Here is a 20,881-nt window from a genome sequence, read left to right as displayed (position 1 = left end):
AACCTCCCCAAACAGGAACGGAGACCTGGGGAGGTTTGGGGAGGCGCCCAAACCTTCCCAAACGTCGGCAGGTCTGCGCAGAGGAACAGAGACCTGGGGAGGTTTGGGGAGGCGCCCAAACCTCCCCAAAGGTCGGCAGGAGGAACGGAGACCTGCCGAGGTTTGGGGAGGTTTGGGGAGGCGCCCAAACCTCCCCAAAGGTCGGCAGGAGGAACGGAGACCTGCCGAGGTTTGGGGAGGTTTGGGGAGGCGCCCAAACCTCCCCAAAGGTCGGCAGGAGGAACGGAGACCTGCCGAGGTTTGGGGAGGTTTGGGGAGGCGCCCAAACCTCCCCAAACGTCGGCAGGTCTGCGCGGAGGAACGGAGACCTGCCGAGGTTTGGGGAGGCGCCCAAACCTCCCCAAACGTCGGCAAGTCTCCGTTCCTCCGCGCCCTGCCTGCCTGCTTCTTTCCGCTGCGGAAAGAAGCAGGCAGGCAAGGCGCGGAGTTTGGGGAGGTGCGCGCGCACCTCCCCAAACCTCCCCAAACTTCGGCAGGTCTCGGACGGCGGTGGCTTGGGAGAGGTGCGGGCGATCCCGGAAGCACCAAAGCCTCGGCCGCGCACAAGTCCTCGGTAAGTTTTTTTGTTGACTGGAGTATAAGCCGAAGTGGAATTTTTCAGCCCAAAAAGTGGGCTGAAAAATTCGGCTTATACTCAAGTATATACGGTACTCTTTGCTCTGAATTGTGCAACCAAGAGGGAGGGATCCTTAGAATGCAGCAATTGCTAAAATTTCAGCTTGCTGTCCAAATCTCTCTCCCATAGAAATGCATTTTTTGTCTCCCCACACAACCCCACCCCCCCACCGGATTGTTTGTCCTACGGAAAATAACACATTATTCAATATATTAAATTTAATACATTAAATATACTAAAAATTTAATTTATTACAATTTATTGATTAGAAACATCTAAGAGATCGCTGGAAAAAATCTCCCCTATCATTAAATATATTAACATTAAAAAACAGTACCAACCTTCCCTGGCTGTGTATTCATTATCCTCAATTACTCTTGCGAGTCCAAAATCAGCAATTTTACACATAAGTGTGTCTGAAACTAAAACATTTGCTGCTCTCAGATCCCGATGTATGTAATTTTTTCTTTCAATATATGCCATCCCCTCTGCAATCTGCAAGAAGAGATAAAAAGGTTTTGATTTTTCTACTGCGTTGTTTATATGCATAAAAATATCTAAAAATAACAATTTACATACAAACCTAATATCTTCTTTTATTTGTATCTGAAGAATATTTGTAAAAATTTATAACCTTTTTGTTAAAAAGTGGTGATTGTTTCGTGCAATGTTTACATTACATTGTAAAATGTGTCTAAAAGTTATATTTGGATCTGTTTCCAACCCAGAGGCCAGCGGCCTAAATACAAGTATGACATTTTCCATTTCTTTCCAAACAATAAAAATAGAGACAAGAGACTTCCGGTGGCGACGCGGCGCCGAAGACAGCCGTCTCCGGGCTGTCCGCTCCGCAGCTGTGTTTATCCATCGTAAACAGCGCCGATCAGCTGTTTAGATGGATTTGAAGCCCCCTCCTCGGGAGAAGAGGAGGGGGTGAGGCCCCAGGTAGGGGTTGAGCTCTCCGGGGCCGCCTGAGCTGTGAGTTTGGGCGGCTGAAGGATTGAGCCCCCCCGAAGCCTGGGTTGCTCCGAGCTGCGCAGCGTCTCTGCTCCGTGATTTTTGGAGCAGAGCCAGGCGTTAGCAACCACTCCTGCCAGAAGGAAATACCTTTGAGTATCAAGATGCAGGCAGAGCGGTACAGGAGGTCATGGTGATGTGGACTTTTATTTTTACTCTCTAGCTCAATGGATTTTATAGCTTTAAAGTGAAAGTGCGCAACAAGTGAAAGTGGGGAAAGATGGCGGCCAAAACTTCTAAAGCTCTTCAGAGTGCGGGGTATTCCCCGGTGCAGCAGACCTCGTTGCAAGCTTTGCTTCCTCCTGCACCTCCTCCGGCATTGACGCTTAAGGATTTACAAGATGCCTTTGAAAAGCATTCACAATTAATGTCTGATATGATGGATGAAAAGTTGAAAAAGCTGGAGGAGAAATTGGAGAAGAAGATGGAAGAGAAGTTTAGAGCAATGAGGGTAGACATGTTGTCTATAATTGAAAGTGTAGCTGAATGTGTGCAACAGCTGGGGGAAAAAGTGGAGGATCTCAGTCAAAAGAACTCTATATTAGAAGTAAAGGTATTAGAGAATGAAAATATAAGGGACAAAATGGACGGAGAATTGAGCCTTGTTCAGTACCATCAGATGCAGTATGCTATTAGAATCAGGGGCTTAAAAGAGAATTCTAAAGAAGATTTAAAGCAGCTGATCTCTGAGGCTTTGGAAGTGGTATTGGGCCAGCCAGCATCTGAAATTGAGGGAAGCATGGATAAAATTTTTCGTGTAAATTCATGGATTGCAAGACAGAGGAAGTTACCCAGAGATGTGGTGGTCTATTTTCCAAAGAGAGTAATTAGAGATGAAGTCATTCAAGCTGCTTATGATACTAAATTGGTAGTTGCTGAGCAAGAAGTCCTGGTTTTAAAAGAGATTCCTCCAAAGATTTTAAGGAGAAGGAAACATTTTGCATTTCTTACACAGGAACTTAAGAAATGTGATATCAAGTTTAGATGGGAGATTCCAGTCGGACTGGTGGTGATGTACGAAGGTAAAAGACATTGTCTGGTTACTGTGGCCCAGGCACGTGATTTTTACAGCAACGTGTTAAAAGCAACCCCCCTATCACTTCTGGAAGCTGCAAAGGGGTATGGTGAGGGAAAGCCTCAAGATGTTGCAGATAGACAGACAGAGGAGAATGGTGTTGGAGGGGATCAAGTTACAGTCTCATCGGATGCTGCTGGAGAGCAGAGGATGTCGCGTGCCGCCCTAAGACGAGTGAGACGAGAGCAGGAGCGAGACCAGCAGAAAGTTATGGAACCTCCAAAGCGTACTTACAGTGAAGCTGTGGGAGGGGCGCGGTCCAAAGAAGTTACAGGGGCCATTTCAGACGTGCTCCAAAAGCTTTGGGGCGTCAAGATTGGTGACTAAATTTCTAATTTAGAATGTCAGTGGATTAAATTCATCATAGAGGAGAAAGAAAGTTTTTCAATATTCAAAACAATTTAAGACTGATGTTATTTGGTTGCAAGAAACGCATATTAGGGTTATGGACCAAAAGTATTTATTGAATTTAAGATTTGGTACGCAAGCTCCTAATTAACAATAAGTTGACTTTACTTAACTTACTACATATAAAGGGTACTTAATTGGATTATAAAAAATTTTAAATTTTTTATTTTTTTTTCCATTGGAGATTGGAATGGTGTCCTAGACGTATAGATGGATAAAGTGGGGTGTTTTTTTTTAAGCGTGTCATGAATCATGCTAGATTGCCTAAATTTCTTTTTTATTTGAACTCAAGGATGATCTGGAATTGTGAGACATTTGGCGTGATATACGCAAGAACTATTTTTGATCATAGTTCAGTTTGGTTGAGATTAATAAGGTTAATAGAGATAGGCGCTTTTGGCGCGTAATTGAGAATTTGTTTAGAAATTAGAGGTAAATAGTAGATGAAAGTTTTTTTTTTTGAAATTAATATGAATAAGGATTGGGACTAAGAAATTTCATTTAGCATTTGAGTAAAGCTCCTTTTCTGTTTTTCTTCTTTTTTTTATCTGTAATATTAATATTGTTTGTAATCATTTTACATGAGCTAGAGGGTGATAGAATTAATAGTTTATTGTAGATAGCATATGGATGCTTATGTTTGTTTTTTGTTTCTATACCCTGTATTTAGCTCTGGGAAGTTGGGGGGGGGAGGGGGGAATGGGGGAGAGGGATAGGGAGGGTTAGATAGGGGTGGGGGAGGGGGGATTGATAAAGTTAAAATGTACTGTAAAACTTTTTAAATAAATAAAAAAAAATAGAGACAAAGCGGGTGGCCCCTAGTTGTGTCCTATTTAAATAATTGATATTTAATTTATACTTTTAAAAGTACACATTATTTGATTTTGATGGCAATTGCTTTTCTAAAATTTATTAGGACTGGAAATCTTTGAAGGACCCTTAATTTTATTTATTAAACAGATGTACTGAAGAATCAGGATCAATTTATAATGTATTGTTTCATAACAACATACCATAAGTCAAGAATAAGTCAAAATAATGTTAATACATTATGTTATTAATGCACAGTGAGAATGCCAACATTGGTAAAGGATTCATTAGGGTTTCAACAAACCTTGGACAAATTCTGTCTTTCTGAAAGATGGCCAGACTGGTGCCATCTGAACTTTTGGTGAAAAACTTCCATAAGGCTGGAATACCAAAGAAATATATTCAGGTAATCCTTGACTTACATCCACAATTGAGCCCAAAATTTCTGTTGTTAAGTGAGCTTTGCCCCATTTAATGACATTTCTTGCCATGGTTGTTAAGCGAATCACTGCAGTTGTTAGTAACATCGTTAAGTCATAATTATGGCTGCAACTGTTTGGTTCTGATAGACGAGGACTCAGAGTGGTTTTGCAATGAACGAGTTTATTGAATACACATTAGTCAACGCTCAACTGTCAAATGTTGCAAGCTTTTATAGTAGAACTGTTTGAACTCTAGCCAATCAGCAGAGTCTATTTTCCCGCTTCTTGTTAGTTGTAACCAATGATTGCACCGGAATCTCCCGCTCTAAACCCAGCTCTATTGCAATCTGCTATTGCCCTTGTTTGCAACTATATACAGACACAACACCCCTTACCCCCCAGTTGTTGTTATTATTGTACAAAATCCTTTAAATATTTTGGTGGCCTATGGACTCTAGAAGGGTATCTATTTCTCTGGCTGCTAGGGTCACCTCTTCCTGATTGTCTGCTTGGCTGATTGCCTCTGTTGGACCTGGACTCTTGGCTCCCTGACTCAGACGCTTCCCTGTTGCTGTTTTGTGGATTTGTTTGCGTTTGAAAATCAGCTATCGCTGGCCTACTCCGCAGGGGTATTTCCCAGTCAATTTGACTAAATTGTTGTTGTTGGTTACCAGGGGATGAGTTGTTTTGCGGTTCTGCTACCCCACTATCTGGCGTATTGTTATCACTGAACCTGAATGTAAAATTCCCCCCAGATATGCTTTGATCCCCATCTACTGGCACACATCCACTAGTTCTCTTCCTCAGCTGATCTATGTGTCTTTTGCTGATCCAATTCCCTTCCCCTTCAATAGTGTAAGATAGGGGCCCCAATATTTCAGTAACCACCCCTGGGATCCATTTGTCCCCTTGTGCATAGTTCCTGGCCCAGATTAAATCCCCCACTTTAAATGTTCTATTTGGAATGTCCAGTTCAGCACTTGGTAGAAGTCTGTCAGGGTGTAATCTGTCCAATTTGGTGGTTAGTCTCCTACCCCACCTCATTTCAGCTGGACTTTTGCCGGTAGCTGTACATGGGGTCGTATGTTGGGTCAGCAAGAATTCGGCCAGTCTTTGATGCCAGTCGCCCCGAATGATTCTTTTTAAGGCGTCTTTTGTGGTCCTCACATTTCGTTCAGCCAAGCCATTGGTGGATGGGTGGAAGGGTGCTGATGTCTTGTGTTTAATCGAGTTGGCCTTGAGGAAATCCTGGAATTCAACAGAAGTGAATTGGGGCCCGTTATCTGACACAATTACATCCGGTAACCCATGAGTGGCAAAGAGGCCCCTTAATACCTGTATTGTTCTACTTGAAGTTACTGAACTGACTGGTACTACCTCTAGCCATCTAGAGAAACTGTCCACTACCACCAAGAATGTTAACCCTTGGAAAGGTCCAGCGAAGTCAATATGAATCCTGGACCAAGGATTCCTAGCTAATTCCCACTTATGCGTGCGAGTGTGTTGCTGTTCTGGCCTAGAACGTTGGCACAGATGGCAATTGGCGACACATTCTTCAATGTCATTGTCCAGTCCAGGCCACCACAAGTGGCTCCTAGCCAACGCCTTCATACGAACTATTCCTGGGTGCCCTTCATGTAACTCTAATAGAATAGCTGGTCTGTGGATTTCGGGAATGACCACACGGTTTCCCCACAGTAAGCATCCCAAATGAACTGACAGTTCACCTTTCCTTCTAAAATAGGGAATATACTTGGCATCAGGGTTGGCATTAGGCCACCCGCTCAGGACCCAGGCCATTATTCTCTTTAAAGTTTGGTCATTATTTGTTGCCACAGCTATATCTTTAGCAGTTAAAGGCCAGTCAGGAATGTCCTGTAGGGACATTATTTGTCCCACCGGGGCAGGGTCTTCCTCCGTGATGTTTAATGGCAGTCTGCTAAGGGCGTCAGCATGACCCATGTCCTTGCCCGGTCTGTATTGGAGAGAAAATGAATATGCCGAGAGGAAAATGGACCACCTCAGCATTCTGGGTGACATGATCTGGGGAGTCTGTTTATCCGTGGTAAACAGTCCCAGTAGGGGTTTGTGGTCAGTCAGTATGGTAAAGTTCCTACCATAAAGGTAGTCATGGAACTTTTTTACTCCTGCCACGATTGCTAAGGCTTCTCTGTCTATCTGAGCATAATTCCGCTCAGCTTTGGTTAACGTCCGGGAATAATAAGCGATTGGTCTTTGTATACCTTGGTTGTCTAAGTGGCTGATAACAGCCCCCACCCCATATGGTGAAGCATCACACGCTAGATAAATTGGTTTATTTTCGATAAAATGAGTTACTGTTGATTGGCTGGAAAGAATGTCCTTTAAAGTTTGGAAACTAACTCTATGTTTATTCAGCCACTGCCAAGGAGTCTTTTTATCTAAAAGTCTATGGAGGGGTTCTGCAATGGCAGCCTTGTGTGGCACAAAAGTATGGTAAAAGTTCACTAAACCAAGGAAGGCTTGTAATTCAGCCTTGTTCTTTGGTTCAGGAGCCCATTTAATTGCTTTAATTTTGTCAGGGGTAGGATGTATTCCATTTTTGTCTATCCTGAACCCCAAGAAATCAGTGGACTTAACCCCAATGCAACATTTTTCCTTTTTTAGTTTCAACCCAGCCCTCCTAAATCTTTCCAGTACCTGTTGAAGCCGCTCCACTAACATTTCCTCATTTTTTCCAGCTATCAAGACATCATCAAAGTAAGGGCATACACCAGGTATGCCCTTTAAGGTCCTCTCCATCACTTCTTGAAAGATGCCTGGAGCTGCTGCAATACCAAATTGCAGTCTGTGGACCCGGAACGCCCCCTTGTGGGTAACAATCGTCTGTGCTTCTGCAGCCTCTTCAGAGACAGTCAATTGTAAGTACGCATGCGCCAAGTCTAGCTTGGCAAACATGGCGCCGTCCTGGATCGTGGCGAGGACCTGCTTCACCGTCGGGACCGGGTAAGCATGTTTTTTCATTCCAATGTTCAGGGTGGCCTTGTAGTCAGCGCAGATTCTCACATCCCCATTGGGTTTTAGGGGTGTGACAATCGGCGTTTCCCACAGACCACCCTCAACAGGTTCCAGGACGCCCTGGCCTACAAGCCGGTCGAGCTCGGCCTCGATTTTTTCCTTCAGGGCGAAAGGTACCCTTCGGGCCTTAAGCCTGATAGGTTTTACTGAGGGGTCTAGATTAAATTTAATTGGGGGACCTTTGTATTTACCAAGAGATCCATCGAATACGTCTGCAAAATCATTGCAGACTGATTCGAGGGTCTTATTTTTAATTACTGAGTTTATTCCCCCAATCCAAATGCCCAGGGCTGGGAACCAGTTAAGGCCAATTAAACTAGTCCTTTGTCCCTCGGTTACTATTAAATCTAAAAACCCCTGAAACCCCTTAAATTTAACGCTAAGGCTAACCTTCCCTTTTATTTTTATTGGGGTTTTTTGAAAATCAGTTAATTGAATGTTTGTTGAACTAAGTGGAAGTTGCCTTCCACTTATTTGTTCAACCCTTTCAAGGGTTTCACTGGAAATTATTGACACTGAAGCCCCTGAGTCAATTTCCATCCTGCAAGGAACCCCTTGCAGGTGGACTATGATTTTTAATTTTCCGTCTGGAAAATTGCTATTTTTCCCTTTCCTACTGCGATTGACACGCGCCACCTCCCCTAGATTTGAAATTTCAACCCTGGGTCTAGGGGTCTCTTTGCCACTAAAGTAAGGGGTTACCTTACCATCGGCCCACACATCGACTTCGTGAATGCGGTTGTCGCGAGCACGGTTTCTACAGATGGCCTGGATGTGGCCGGTCTTCCCACACGCTCTGCATTTTGCGGTACGGAAACGGCAAGAGGCGCGGGGATGGTTGCCTCCGCAGCTGCCACACTGGTTGACATTTTCGCGCGGTCTCGTTGTGGCGTCTCTCCAAGGTCGTTGGGCCCCTGTTGTTGGTCGTTGCGGCGTTGCGGCTTGGTGACGGCGGTTCGGTTCGGGCCCCTCACTTCGGGATGAGTTTGGCGCCATTTTCCCGAATCGTCTGGAGACTTCAGCAATATCTTCTTCCCACTGCTGGTCCACCTCCCCGCAGTCCACATAGCCTTCTTGGTTGATCTCGGCAGACACGGCCATGCTACTGCGGGGGGGGTCGCGATACCCGGTGGACTCGTATGTTAAAAGTTCGTCGAGCACTTCTTGTAAATCGCCGGTGGGTTTGGCGATTATTCTGTTTTGCAGCTGCTCGTCTCTCAAGCCCAGTACAACTCGGTCCCGAATTCTAATTTCTAAATTGTCGTATTTGCAACGTACTGCGGCTTCCCGGACGGCAGCAACGAATTTTTGTATGGATTCTCCCGGCCTCTGGTTTCTTTTCTCAAAAATACGCCGCCAGAAGAGTTCGGATCTCCTGGGTGTAAAATGGACCTTTAGCTTGGCTAGGAGGTCAGCATATGGCACGCTTGAGACCGGCTGCGGTTGACACAGTCCGACAGCGATTCGGTAAACCGGTGTGCCACAAATGGTCAATAATGCTGCCGCCTTTTTTCGGTCGTCTGTGATTCCATTCACTAGCAGGAACCCTTCGACTTGTCCGATGTATTCTTCCCAATCCTCTGGGAAGTTTGGGTCGAATTCTTTCAATGACCCTATTTGCGCCATTCGGAGAATTTTTATGCCGCCGCGGCTGCTCGGTTGACTGTGACACGCTTTCGAATTTGCCGCCTTTGCGCCGCAATTCCGCCGATTCTCTGGTCTTCTGTCTATCCCACCTTCGTCGCCAATTGTTTGGTTCTGATAGACGAGGACTCAGAGTGGTTTTGCAATGAACGAGTTTATTGAATACACATTAGTCAACGCTCAACTGTCAAATGTTGCAAGCTTTTATAGTGGAACTGTTTGAACTCTAGCCAATCAGCAGAGTCTATTTTCCCGCTTCTTGTTAGTTGTAACCAATGATTGCACCGGAATCTCCCGCTCTAAACCCAGCTCTATTGCAATCTGCTATTGCCCTTGTTTGCAACTATATACAGACACAACAGCAACGGTCATAATTATGAACCAGATGCCAAGCATCTAAATTTTGATCATGTGACCAAGGGCACGCTGCAAAGGCTGTAACTGAAAAACAGTCAAGTCACTTTTTTCAGTGCTGTTGTAACTTCAGATGGTCACTAAATGAACTGTTGTAAGTCGAGGACTAACTGTACTCCCTTTTTGTCCCCACTCTTTCCAGCTCATATATGTAGGGTACTCCAAGCCTATATCAAGTGCCTGTGTACCAAATAGGCCCAAAGTACCTAAATCTGAAAAACATATAGAGCCATATAGAGTTTAAAAGATTAAAACAAGAACTTGAACTTGAATAAACGAAGTCACTGATTTTGTTAGTCAAAATCAAACTCTAAAACTGCAATATTGTAATTAGGTGTCTGCACACTCTTTAAATGCAGATAAACATACATAAAAAGAGAAATTGTTCTCTTCTTGTTCCTCTTTTTGAGGTCCAGTAATGGAAAAATTCTTCTGGTGCTTCTCATTCTACTGTCGTAATTGCTGAATGCTTCTTTTAAAATTTGGGAAATATTATTTAGATTAAATGCATGTTTAGAATAAAAATGGATGATTTCAAATTTAAAATACCATTTATAAAGTTTTTGAAAACAAAGCTGGCATGTTCACAGAAAATAATTCACTGCACTTTATATCTCTGTTTAAACAATTTAAACAGAGGTATAAAGAGTTGCTGATGTTAAAGTAGACTGGGCTAAATTTTACAACAGAAAATTAAGTTCCTTTTCAAAGCATACTTGTTAGAAGGCATACTGCTATCTAGTATTTTGATCTGTGGTATAACTGATAGTAATGTATTCTAGCTATTTGCTATTTTATTTAATGAGAAAGAAAGATGTAAGATGAAACACTCTTTACAAAATGCAGTCTGTTTCTCTTCCGCTCTTCTAACATTTTTTATGGCCTTGGCTTCACTGCATCTGCTTCCTAGTAGTAACGGGGCCTATCCTCTATAAGAGTTATTTCCTCTTCTTACAGGAGATAGGGGTGATTTAAATGAACCCTTCTTTAAACTCAGTCAAATCCTGAAGATTTCTAAACTAACTGGAAGGAGCCCAGTTTCTATTCCTTTTTCTAAATTGGCCTGAAATTGCATTTACATGGCTAAAGAAATTCAGTTCTTAATGATTTTTTATAATGATCCAAACATTAGTCATAATAGGTCTTCGATTCTCTTTTCTCAAGTTTATAAACGAGATCAACAAAGAGTCTTCTTGGGAAGTCACACCTAGTTGGCATTTCTTGTATTCACTTTTGCAGTACTAAATAGCCATCATAAACACCTAAGGACTGCAAGAACTGTTCTTGAAGCAGAAAAAATACTTCTTCCTGCTATGTTGTTCCTTGAAGATAGAATATGAATACTTATTCCACGACATCAGAAAAGCCCAGGCAACAATTTGGAATGGCTGAAAGCTCTATAAACACAATTACTGCTTCATACTTAAACTGAAGTTTACATAATAATACTAGTGTTGTTGATAAACCATAATTATGGTTTTCAAGAGATACTTTTACATGCCTGTAATCAGGTTGAGCCCAGTTACATCCTATTATACTGTGTAGTTTGGTAACAGTTTATATAGTTCAATCTAGTCACATAGTTCTATTATTTTACTATAGCATCAAGAACACACTGCTTCTTAAATTTATACCTGGTTTTGTTTACCTGAGCTGAGAAATCAATGAGCTTTGGTAGTAGTAATTTTGTCCCTTCTGTACTCTTCAGAAAATCCAATAAACTTCCTGTGTGGATAAAGCAAGTATATTGACAATAAATACAAATAAAACTCAAGTGTTCTGATCATCTTGTTTTCCAGATTGTGCTAAAGCATGCAATTTTAGATTATGATTTACTGCATAACTCACAGTTGACTGAATTTAAACTATTATGGATGAGGGCAAACTGTGAACTTAGCCACCGAATGAATATGTAAACATTTCTATTGTATATCTTCATTCTTCCAGCATGTTAGGACTTCAACCTCCACATAACCTGCTTTCTGGGAATTCTTGAATTTTTACTCTTAAACATATCTGGAGAAACCAGATAGGGAAAGAATGTTATGTGCAATATATTCCTGCAAGGTACTTTAATTTATGAAGAACAGTTTTGTCCAGAAAAATCCCAAAGTTCAGGATGAGAAGCCAACTGTCCTGCCAAGATTCAGAAGTTAATGTAGATTATCTCACTACTTCAGAGCTAATGACTATCAATAAATAATATTTTTCCTACCTTTTGCCATAAATTCTGTTATAATGTAAATAGGTTCTTCTTTGGTGACTACAGCGTATAGTCTGACCAGCTTGTCGTGCTGAAGTGTTTTCATCAGGTTGGCTTCTTCTAGGAATGCTTGGACGGACATAGTACCAGGTTTCAAAGTTTTAACTGCCACTTTGGTATTGTTATTATAATAACCTAGAATGAAATTGATAAGACCAATCCAAAAATAATTAGTATTATTTGTATTCAATTAATACAAATCTGCTTAAATATAAATTTCTAGATCTAGACATATACTTTGTACTATGCTGTACATATAGGCAAATATCCAGCCTTATCCAGATGGGTGTTCCCCACATATTAATTGATCAGGAAGAACTACTTTGGATCGTGCATTTATTAAATGCAAAGTCTGTTATTCATTGAAGCAACTTTTTTTCAGGCTTCCATGTGATACACAAAAAAGATGCTGCTGCTTTATTATATCCATACTTCCAAATCAGAAAACTCTGGGGGATGGATGGGCCTATAAAAGAGCGCAGTAAGCTCTTAAATAGTTGAATGACTTTCTTACACCTAAACTGTAAGAAGGAATATAATAGTAAAGACAAACTCATGACAAGAATCCAGAGAGACCCTGTATATGTTTAATTTATATTAGGTAGCTAAATAAGGAATAGCTGTTTCTCAAAATTATACAAAATTGCGTATATGACTGACATTTTTCCCCAGGTAATGAGGGAAGTTAGGCCCACGACCACTCAACTAAACTGACAGAAAATGATTTTATGTCTGAATATTCTTGGTAGTGCTAGTGGGATAACAAAATTTCATTTCAGATGTATTTTTAGACAGAATCCTCTTCCAAAGTTTTTCTTAATTTGTATTTTATTTTGTGCATTTTTTATAAATTTTATCAGATTGCTTGCTTCCTTTTCCATATGATTAATTCCCATAAAAATAGGATGTATTTCTGAATGAACGTATTATATAATCTTTTGCATGCAATTTTTTTCCACAAAGCAGATACTCTCTAATGAAATAGATTTCCTCTTGCCTATGAGAGCTCATGTTATAATATGGTTCAGGATGTAAAATGTTGTGAGATTCTTTGCTGTTTTTGGTCACTAGATAAAAAGTTATTCTTCTATACAATTTAAAACATTGTTGGGGGCAATTAAGCTGACTTTGTAATAATGCCGCTGGGGTGTGTGTGAAAGCCCTAATAAGCAGGCATATACATAGAATGAAGGCTACTGCTAAGCTTGTAAGCCGCCCTGAGTCTTCGGAGAAGGGCGGGATATAAATGGAATTAAAATAAATAAAAATAAAAATAATAAAGGATTAGTATCTCCCTTTCATTAACTCTCTTGGGTTTCTTTGTCACACTAAAATCATTATGGAGTAAACAAGGCAAAATATATTTTATTTTGGAAAGACAAAGAAAACTAAAATCTATAGAGTAATTGTGATCAGTTCCAGGACATTTCTATATGAGGCGTATGAGAAGCTAATAGAGCCTTGGTGGAGCAGTGGGCTAATGCCTCCTTAAGTAACACCAGCTGCCTGCAATTAGTGCAGGTTCGCATCCCACCAGGCTCAAGGTTGACTCAGCCTTCCATCCTTCCGAGGTAGGTAAAATGAGGACCCAGATTGTTGGGGGCAATTAAGCTGACTTTGTAATAATGCCGCTTGGGGGGTGTGTGAAAGCCCTAATAAGCAGGCATATACATAGAATGAAGGCTACTGCTAAGCTTGTAAGCCGCCCTGAGTCTTCGGAGAAGGGCGGGATATAAATGGAATTAAAATAAATAAAATAAAATAATTTGCACGTTAGCAGACATTAGCAATAGCAACCTGTAGTTTCCCTTCATTGCAGTAAATTGGTAATTGTCTAGCAGTTACTTTAAAGAGTTATAGTATGCCAAATTTAGATGTCAAAGTGGCTACATAAACAAGAGGAAACATCTTGAACCAGAAGCACCCTCCCTTTCTTTTTTACATAAAGATGCAGGAACATAACTTCCTGAAATCGGTTCTTCCTTTTGCAGATGACAGCACTTCACTAACCTACAGTATGTTAATTCATTTTGCCGAATTTTTGCTACGGCTGTACTAAATAGCAAACATCCTAAGATGATGCCTGAGAAGCATACTACTGTATATCTGCATGTCTTACATTAAATTAACAAATCAGACATCACTGTGACAGGAAGTCAAGGCATGGCAGAGAGGCAGTCATTCAGTGGGCAAACGGAAACTTGACCATGTAACTGAAGTCAAGAATCATAACCAAGATTTGTTCTGTGCTAGCCAGCATTATCTGACAAGTACTGTATAAAGTATAGTTTCATGCTATGAGCAAATAGGTTTTTTTATATCATCTGACCAAAGAAATGTTCAGAGTAATTGGGCAAAAGCGAAGGCCCATTTTGCTTATGACCTTAGGAGCTGCAACATCTGGGAATGTGGGACCATACTGGATTTTTTTTGACAACTTATTTGATGATGTTGGGAAGAGGATGCACACATTCTCTGACACCTTCTGTAATCTCTCTTTTCTTACACACTCACTCAGTTCAATGATCCTAATCAATACCATTGTTTCTTGATTGTTGAAAGAAATCCAAGACCAGTAATTATGCTTGCAAGAAGTGCCAGCAAGATCATTCTTTACTGGTGCCTAATAAGGTTCACAACAATTAAGTATCAGATTAAAGTTCTCTCTCTCCTCCCTCCCCCATGAATCTAAAAAAAATAATTAATAGTTGAGAAAAAATTAAATTGCTTTCCTATGAGTCTGATGAGTTAGCAACGGAGAATAATGGATGAAGCTCATAGGCCACACACTTATTTGAATACAGAACCTCAGTTTTGAAAAAAAAATATTTCATTTTTCCAAACACTCGGATTTGATTCATGTCCTGCACTGTATCACTGAAAAGAAACATGTAGTACAAAGCAATGTAGTACATACTTTGAATGCAAAATAATGCTTATCAATAACCTTTTCCCAGTTGAGGAACACAGATATCATTGAAGAAAAGTATTCTAAGGTTTGCTTTATGTGTGGTGATTATGATTATTTGTTTATTAAAACAAATAATCTATTTGTTTTAGTTTTGGGGAAGGGTTTTAGAAATCCTTTTATATGTCAAAGCAGCGTTAATCCAATTTTAGGGCTTTATAGTATTGTTTTCATGTATTTCCTGCCCAAGATGGCAGAAAACAGAATCTCCATTTCTCAGTAATCATGGCTATGATGGATATTACAAGGAAGACTCAGGATCCACAGTCCCCTTCTCTCCTCCTTACCCTCTGCCATTTACATGTTACAAGCATCTGAGAAATTGTCCATATAAAATGAGTACCTTACCCATCCAAACTTCTCCGAACTGACCCGCTCCAAGTTTTTTCACTAATTTGATTGAATCTCGAGGGATTTCCCAGGCATCTTTATCCCATGGTTTCTGTGGTTTAGGACTAATACATGCTTTCTCTAGCTTTCTGCATAAACCATCTGCTTGCTCTGTTTAAGAAATAAACATCCTATATTTGTATCAGAGATTTTCAGAGATCATATACCTGTATTTTCTTTCTAGAAGAAAGGGTTAATTTTTAATGCCACAGATTCTGTGGCATTCGTTTTTTATCCCCAAGTGGGCTATCAGTAAGATTAGTGTGATCCTGGGTACAGCCAAAGAAAATTATATGGGAATAATTACATTAGAACTATGTGTACTTATGCAGCCTTTCTTATTTTCAATTTACAATGTTACTTGGTGAAATGCTACCTTGTGCCACTAATAGGTAAATATCTAGTGAAAGATATTTTGCTAATTATAACAGATAAAACAGAACTTTTTTCTTATATCAGTCATGATATTCAAACTTAGAAATATGAAATTAATGCTTGTATGTTTAACTAAACATAGATATTTGCCATGCATTATATGTTCAAAGAAACCACTCCTTACAGTGCTTAAGCTGCTGGCCGAACATCAGAGCACTATACAAAAGTGGATGGAAGCATGGAGTAGCTACACCTCCCAAGATATTTCTGAGCATATTAATCCTAATAGTATCTCCAGGATTTAATCTACCCCGACACATATGGGTGACATACAATAGAATTAGAACAACTCATCGGGTGTGTGCCGATTCTCTGTATAAATGGGGAAAGACACCTTCAGCACAATGTGATTGCAGGGCTCCCCGACAGACTATCCAGCATATAGTGAGGGAATGCACTAATAGAAGATACCCAGGAGATTTTAAGGACTTCCTCTGTGTAACAACGGCAGCTACTGACTGGATCTCCAAACTCGACATTAAACTCTGAAATGTTATTTCTGTTTTCCTCTTAGGTTTTATAATTGCTTCTTTTTAAAAAAAAATGTTTTAACTGTTCTAACTTGTAAATATGAAGTGCTTTTAATTCTGTGTGTGACCAGCCATACGCTAAATAAATAAATAAATAATGTTCAAAGAAACACAGAATTGTATTTAAGGCACAGTAATCAGATATAGCTTGACAAAGCAGTGAAGATAGGCATAAAGGGAAAAGAAAGGTCTGAAGATATCTATATAAAACATTATTGTGAATGAACTAAATTGTACTCCCTTAAATATCAACTGTGGTTTTTCTTTCCCACAGCAAATATGTTCACAAGACTGCCACAGTGTTATACAAATAATTGCAATGTTGATAATCTGAAAAATGTTCTGTTTCAAGCCAATCTGATATTCCTCAATCTGCACTTAGCTTATCCTTGTTTCACGTTGATATATGCTTTTTGATTATTTCAATCTCTACCCTTCTGAGAATTCTCCTGGACTTATACTGATGCTCACCCTTGACACAATTTATTTTGTAAGTCCAAATCGATTTGAAATTGAAATGCAGAAATGTTTTCAATGTTGGCTAGTATTTGATAGGTAATTTTTTAAAACAGCTGACTTACTTTGATAATGTTTAATCATATCACTGATGCAGGGAAAAGTAATTCTTGGAGAGATGTAATAGCCTCCATTGTCTAAGCTTCTGATTTTGTAGTGCTTAACAACATCACCATTTTGTCCATCATGGTCTCTTATTGATAATGAATAACTACCTGTGGACAAAACAAAACCAACAATACCCCATAAAACAATTGCCAGTTGGTTGCTACATTTAAAATAATAACTTATAAACAATGTTAATAAAGGAAAAGGTTAAACTGTGTCAACTTTGTAAGGTAGTCCAGACAAGAAGTCCGCCCAGAAGTACTACTTCTATTCTATTGTAAGGTTATATTAATATAATTGTGCAAATCTTAAAGTATCTTGCCTTCAAAGCCCAAAATACTGGTAAGGGTCCCTTTTGAGATGTTTGCCTTGCCCATATCCCTGCTGCATGCTAATTGCCTCATATCCAAACATTGTCCTGGATGCATCTCTTCCTTCCATCTTGCTACCTACTATTGCAATAAGACAACAAAGACTAGGTCCATCAAACTGATGTTTTTCTTATGTCTACTAAACAGGTTGCAATAAAATAATTATTACTTTAGAAAAACAGGCTTCTGGAAAAAAGACAGCATTCCCATTTGTTAAAAAAAATGGCTTCTTTAAAAAAACCCAAAAGCAACATTTTTCCTGGGTGAACAATTCTGACTCTTCTCCAAACAAACAATGAATCAGAACAAGCAAAATAATCATGGGACATGTTTCTATTTTCCCAGTATAGTTAATCATCTTATAAACTATTTTTCCCACTGTACCACTCATTCCAACTGCATCCTCAGGGAAAGGGCGGTATATAAATGTAAATAAATAAATAAATAAATAAATAAATTTCTTATAAATGTGAACAATTATATTATGTTATAGCTGATTAGTGGTAGTATTTGACTTTAAGAAGAGTCTCAAAGGAACATAAAATAGATCTTCCTAATCATATTACAACTTTTTTCCTTAAACACTTTCCTTTTCTTCATATACACAAATCTAGAAATCATGATCATATGGCTGAGTGGCATCTGGTGGAGATGGGAGGAAAAACTAACATTTTTTTTTCTCTGTGGTTTCCTCAAGGTTTTACTCTCTCTCCACTCCTATTCAACAGCTACTAAAACCAGTAGGTAAAATGTCAGATATCCTCAGTACTGGTGATATCCAGTTATATAACTCCAACCTAGAGCAACCAAGACATACTGCTAAGGTTCCTTTCCAGTTTCTAGAAACTGTAGACCTGAATGGGACCTGACTGTAGACCTGGCTATACCCAAGCTATAGTCAGAAACTGTGAGTTTTGGGATCCCCAATTCTAGGGATTTTCCTCCTTCAGTCCTGGATAAAGTTGTATTCCATACGATAGAACTGGAGCAGTTTGGGAATCCTCTTATGGACTTGGGTCCTGCTGAAACAGGAGATAGCAGCTGGTGCCAGGAGGCTCTTTCAGATAACAAATTCTATACATTCCTGGAGTGGGGGACAGTCACTGATGTCTCAGTCACTTCCCATATGGGCTAATGCAACATGCTATACATAAAACTGCCTTCTACCTAGGAAGAATATTATTGTATGATGTACAGCTTGATGTACCATTGTGTGCCATGGCACATGGCCATGTTATTTATGAGACACCTGTATCTCTGCTTATCTCTTGATATTTGGCAGGCAGGCATGTTTCAGGTTCCTTCTAATGTTACCTGGCAGAATCCAGTTGCCATAACTTCTTTGTCACAGTCCTCTTAAGATTTTAATGGCCACAAGTCTGCTAGTCTTTAAGGCTCTGAAAACCTCGCTTTCACTGGGCATTAGACAAGAGCTTAAGATGAATCTGTACAAAAAGGATCTTTTTAATGGATTGTGCATATGTTGGCCTTGATTGTTCTGATATTCTGTTCTGTTACTCTTTGTTTTCTTTTTATGCTACTATCAAACTGTAAGTTCTTTTGTAAGTTGGACGGCCATATAAATCAAAGAAAGGAAGGATCAATTTGAACAGCAATATGTATTATAACTACAGAAAACTTCAAGTCTTATTCCTGATCTATTAATTCCCTTTAGAGGGAATCTAGCTAAAATGGAAAAATCTTTGCTAGATTCTGGTTCGATGACTGGAAGAAGGTTTTTTTTTTGTCATGGAATGTCCAAGATTGTACCCAATAAATTTTATTGTGCAAATAAATGTTATCATATGGAAGCTTATTCAAAAGTTTGTGTCATAAGCATTTAAGACTTTTAAGACAGAAAATTGAATTTATTTTCAGCTTGAATGAAATCCAGAAAACTTACCTTTTAATGTTTCACTCTCTCTGATAAGGAATGCTCCAGGAGAATTCCCTGGTGCTAAAAGTTGCCTTTCTGCATCTTTTCTGGTTATATCTTTAAAGAACCATCTGAAAAGTATTATTTTAAAAATATATTTTATTGTTTTCCAAACATGAGAGGGGAAAAGCAGTGGAAATCAAATATTTAAAAGATAAGAAACCTACTCTTCTGTTTCTAAGGTGTTGACTTTTGCAACATAATTGCTTGGGATAAATCCTTCTTTCTTAGTTGAAAGGGACTTAGCCCTCCACCATTCGCCATGTCTAAAAAAAAAAGAGTAAAATAAACGGTATTATTTTTGTAAAGAACACTTTACTGATCAACCTCAGCATCATTCAAAGAAGCTTAAAGGTAAAGGTTCCCCCGCACATGCGTGCTAGTTGTTTCCGACTCTAGGGGCCGGTGCTCATCTCCGTTTCAAAGCCGAAGAGTCAGCGCTTCTCCGAGGACATCTCCGTGGTCATGTGGCCGGCATGACTAGACGCCAAAGGTGCACGGAACGCTGTTACCTTCCCACCGTAGTGGTCCCTATTTTTCTACTTGCATTTTTTACATGCTTTCGAACTGCTAGGTTGGCAGAAGCTGGGACGAGTAACAGGCGCTCACTCTGTTACGCGGCACTCAGGATTCGACCCGCCAAACTGCCGACCTTCTGATAGACAAGCTCAGCATCCTAACCCACTGAGCCACCGCGTCCCAAAGAAGCCTACATTTCAACTAAAAGAAATAGTAACAATGTTCAAACATCATACTAATCCAGGATTAATGGTTTGGCATGAATCACATACAATGAAAAAGTTGCCTCATTTACGGCTTATTATCCTAATGTAGAATATACTACTTGCTTTATTTAACTGTAGACATAAGCAAATCACAGGTAGTTCTCAACATAACCTGGAATTATTATTGTAAGTTGTTGTGGTCATAAATTTAGGCATTGTGTGAGCAGATCGCCATTTTTCAACACTTTTTGTGGAGGCTGTTAAATGAACGCTACAATTGGAACGACAAAATCAGCAAAAAATGTCACAAATCAGTCATGTGACTGCAAGATGCTGCACATGGTCATACTGATGATCATGTGACCATGGGAATATGTCTGATCACCATAATTTTGAAAATGGGTGGTAAGTAGCTTTTGGGGCTCTGTCATAACTTCAAATCTTGTTAAGCAAGGGGTTGTAAGTTGAGGATTATCTGAACAAGGTATATTTGTTTCAATGACAGAAGTAACCTCAATCTCTGAGGGTAAGGCAGACTAGGATAACAGGGAATTGCTTACATGATTTAATTACTGAGCTGGCTGTTTTTATTCCCTCTTTGCCAAGAGCCTGTATCTGTTTCATACGACTACTATAAACATCACACACACACACACACACACACACACACACACACACACACACACACACACAGTATGTATGTATATATATATATATGGTTTCTATACGTGGTTTTATCCATTTGTTGTGCACTACCCATAATCTCCTTTGCTGAAATGTGCAGCTATATTAATTTGATAAAGAAAGAAAGGAAATCTTAATTTGCCTGTTTCTCAGACAGGCTAGTTAGAAATCTAAACTGTGGATTCAAGCACTTATCTTCATTCACAGCTACATTTAAATGGCTTAGCATGCTTTTGAGTGATGGCATGGTTTAGCATGCTACCAAAGTATGCTCAGCATAATATCTGTTAACTATGTTAGGAATCAAAACTGGTTTGAAACCTCATGCATATTAAATCCTGTATTCACTTCCAAAACTAGTATTGCTTCTCACACAGTTTTTGATGACTAAATAATTAAAGAAATGTATATATCAACATACTGTTATCCACA

General features: G+C 39.7%; 1 protein-coding gene across 3 annotated transcripts in view; it reads right to left on the bottom strand.

The window, feature by feature from the left end:
* The window catches only part of LYN (LYN proto-oncogene, Src family tyrosine kinase), a 54,887-nt gene that overhangs the window by 5,635 nt on the left and 28,371 nt on the right, over positions 1-20,881 (bottom strand). For all 3 annotated transcript variants that reach the window (XM_081323275.1, XM_081323276.1, XM_081323277.1), the window contains exons 5-11: positions 19,208-19,306; positions 19,008-19,111; positions 16,691-16,840; positions 15,103-15,255; positions 11,739-11,921; positions 11,172-11,248; positions 1,018-1,171 (exon numbers count right to left, since the gene is read on the bottom strand). In XM_081323275.1, the coding sequence (XP_081179401.1) occupies positions 1,018-1,171; positions 11,172-11,248; positions 11,739-11,921; positions 15,103-15,255; positions 16,691-16,840; positions 19,008-19,111; positions 19,208-19,306 (920 nt within the window). The remainder of the gene's footprint in view (positions 1-1,017; positions 1,172-11,171; positions 11,249-11,738; positions 11,922-15,102; positions 15,256-16,690; positions 16,841-19,007; positions 19,112-19,207; positions 19,307-20,881) is intronic.

This window comes from Vipera berus, assembly GCF_964194415.1.
Source record: "Vipera berus genome assembly, chromosome: 3".
NCBI lineage: Eukaryota > Metazoa > Chordata > Lepidosauria > Squamata > Viperidae > Vipera > Vipera berus.
This window is presented reverse-complemented; position numbering and strand designations above follow the sequence as displayed.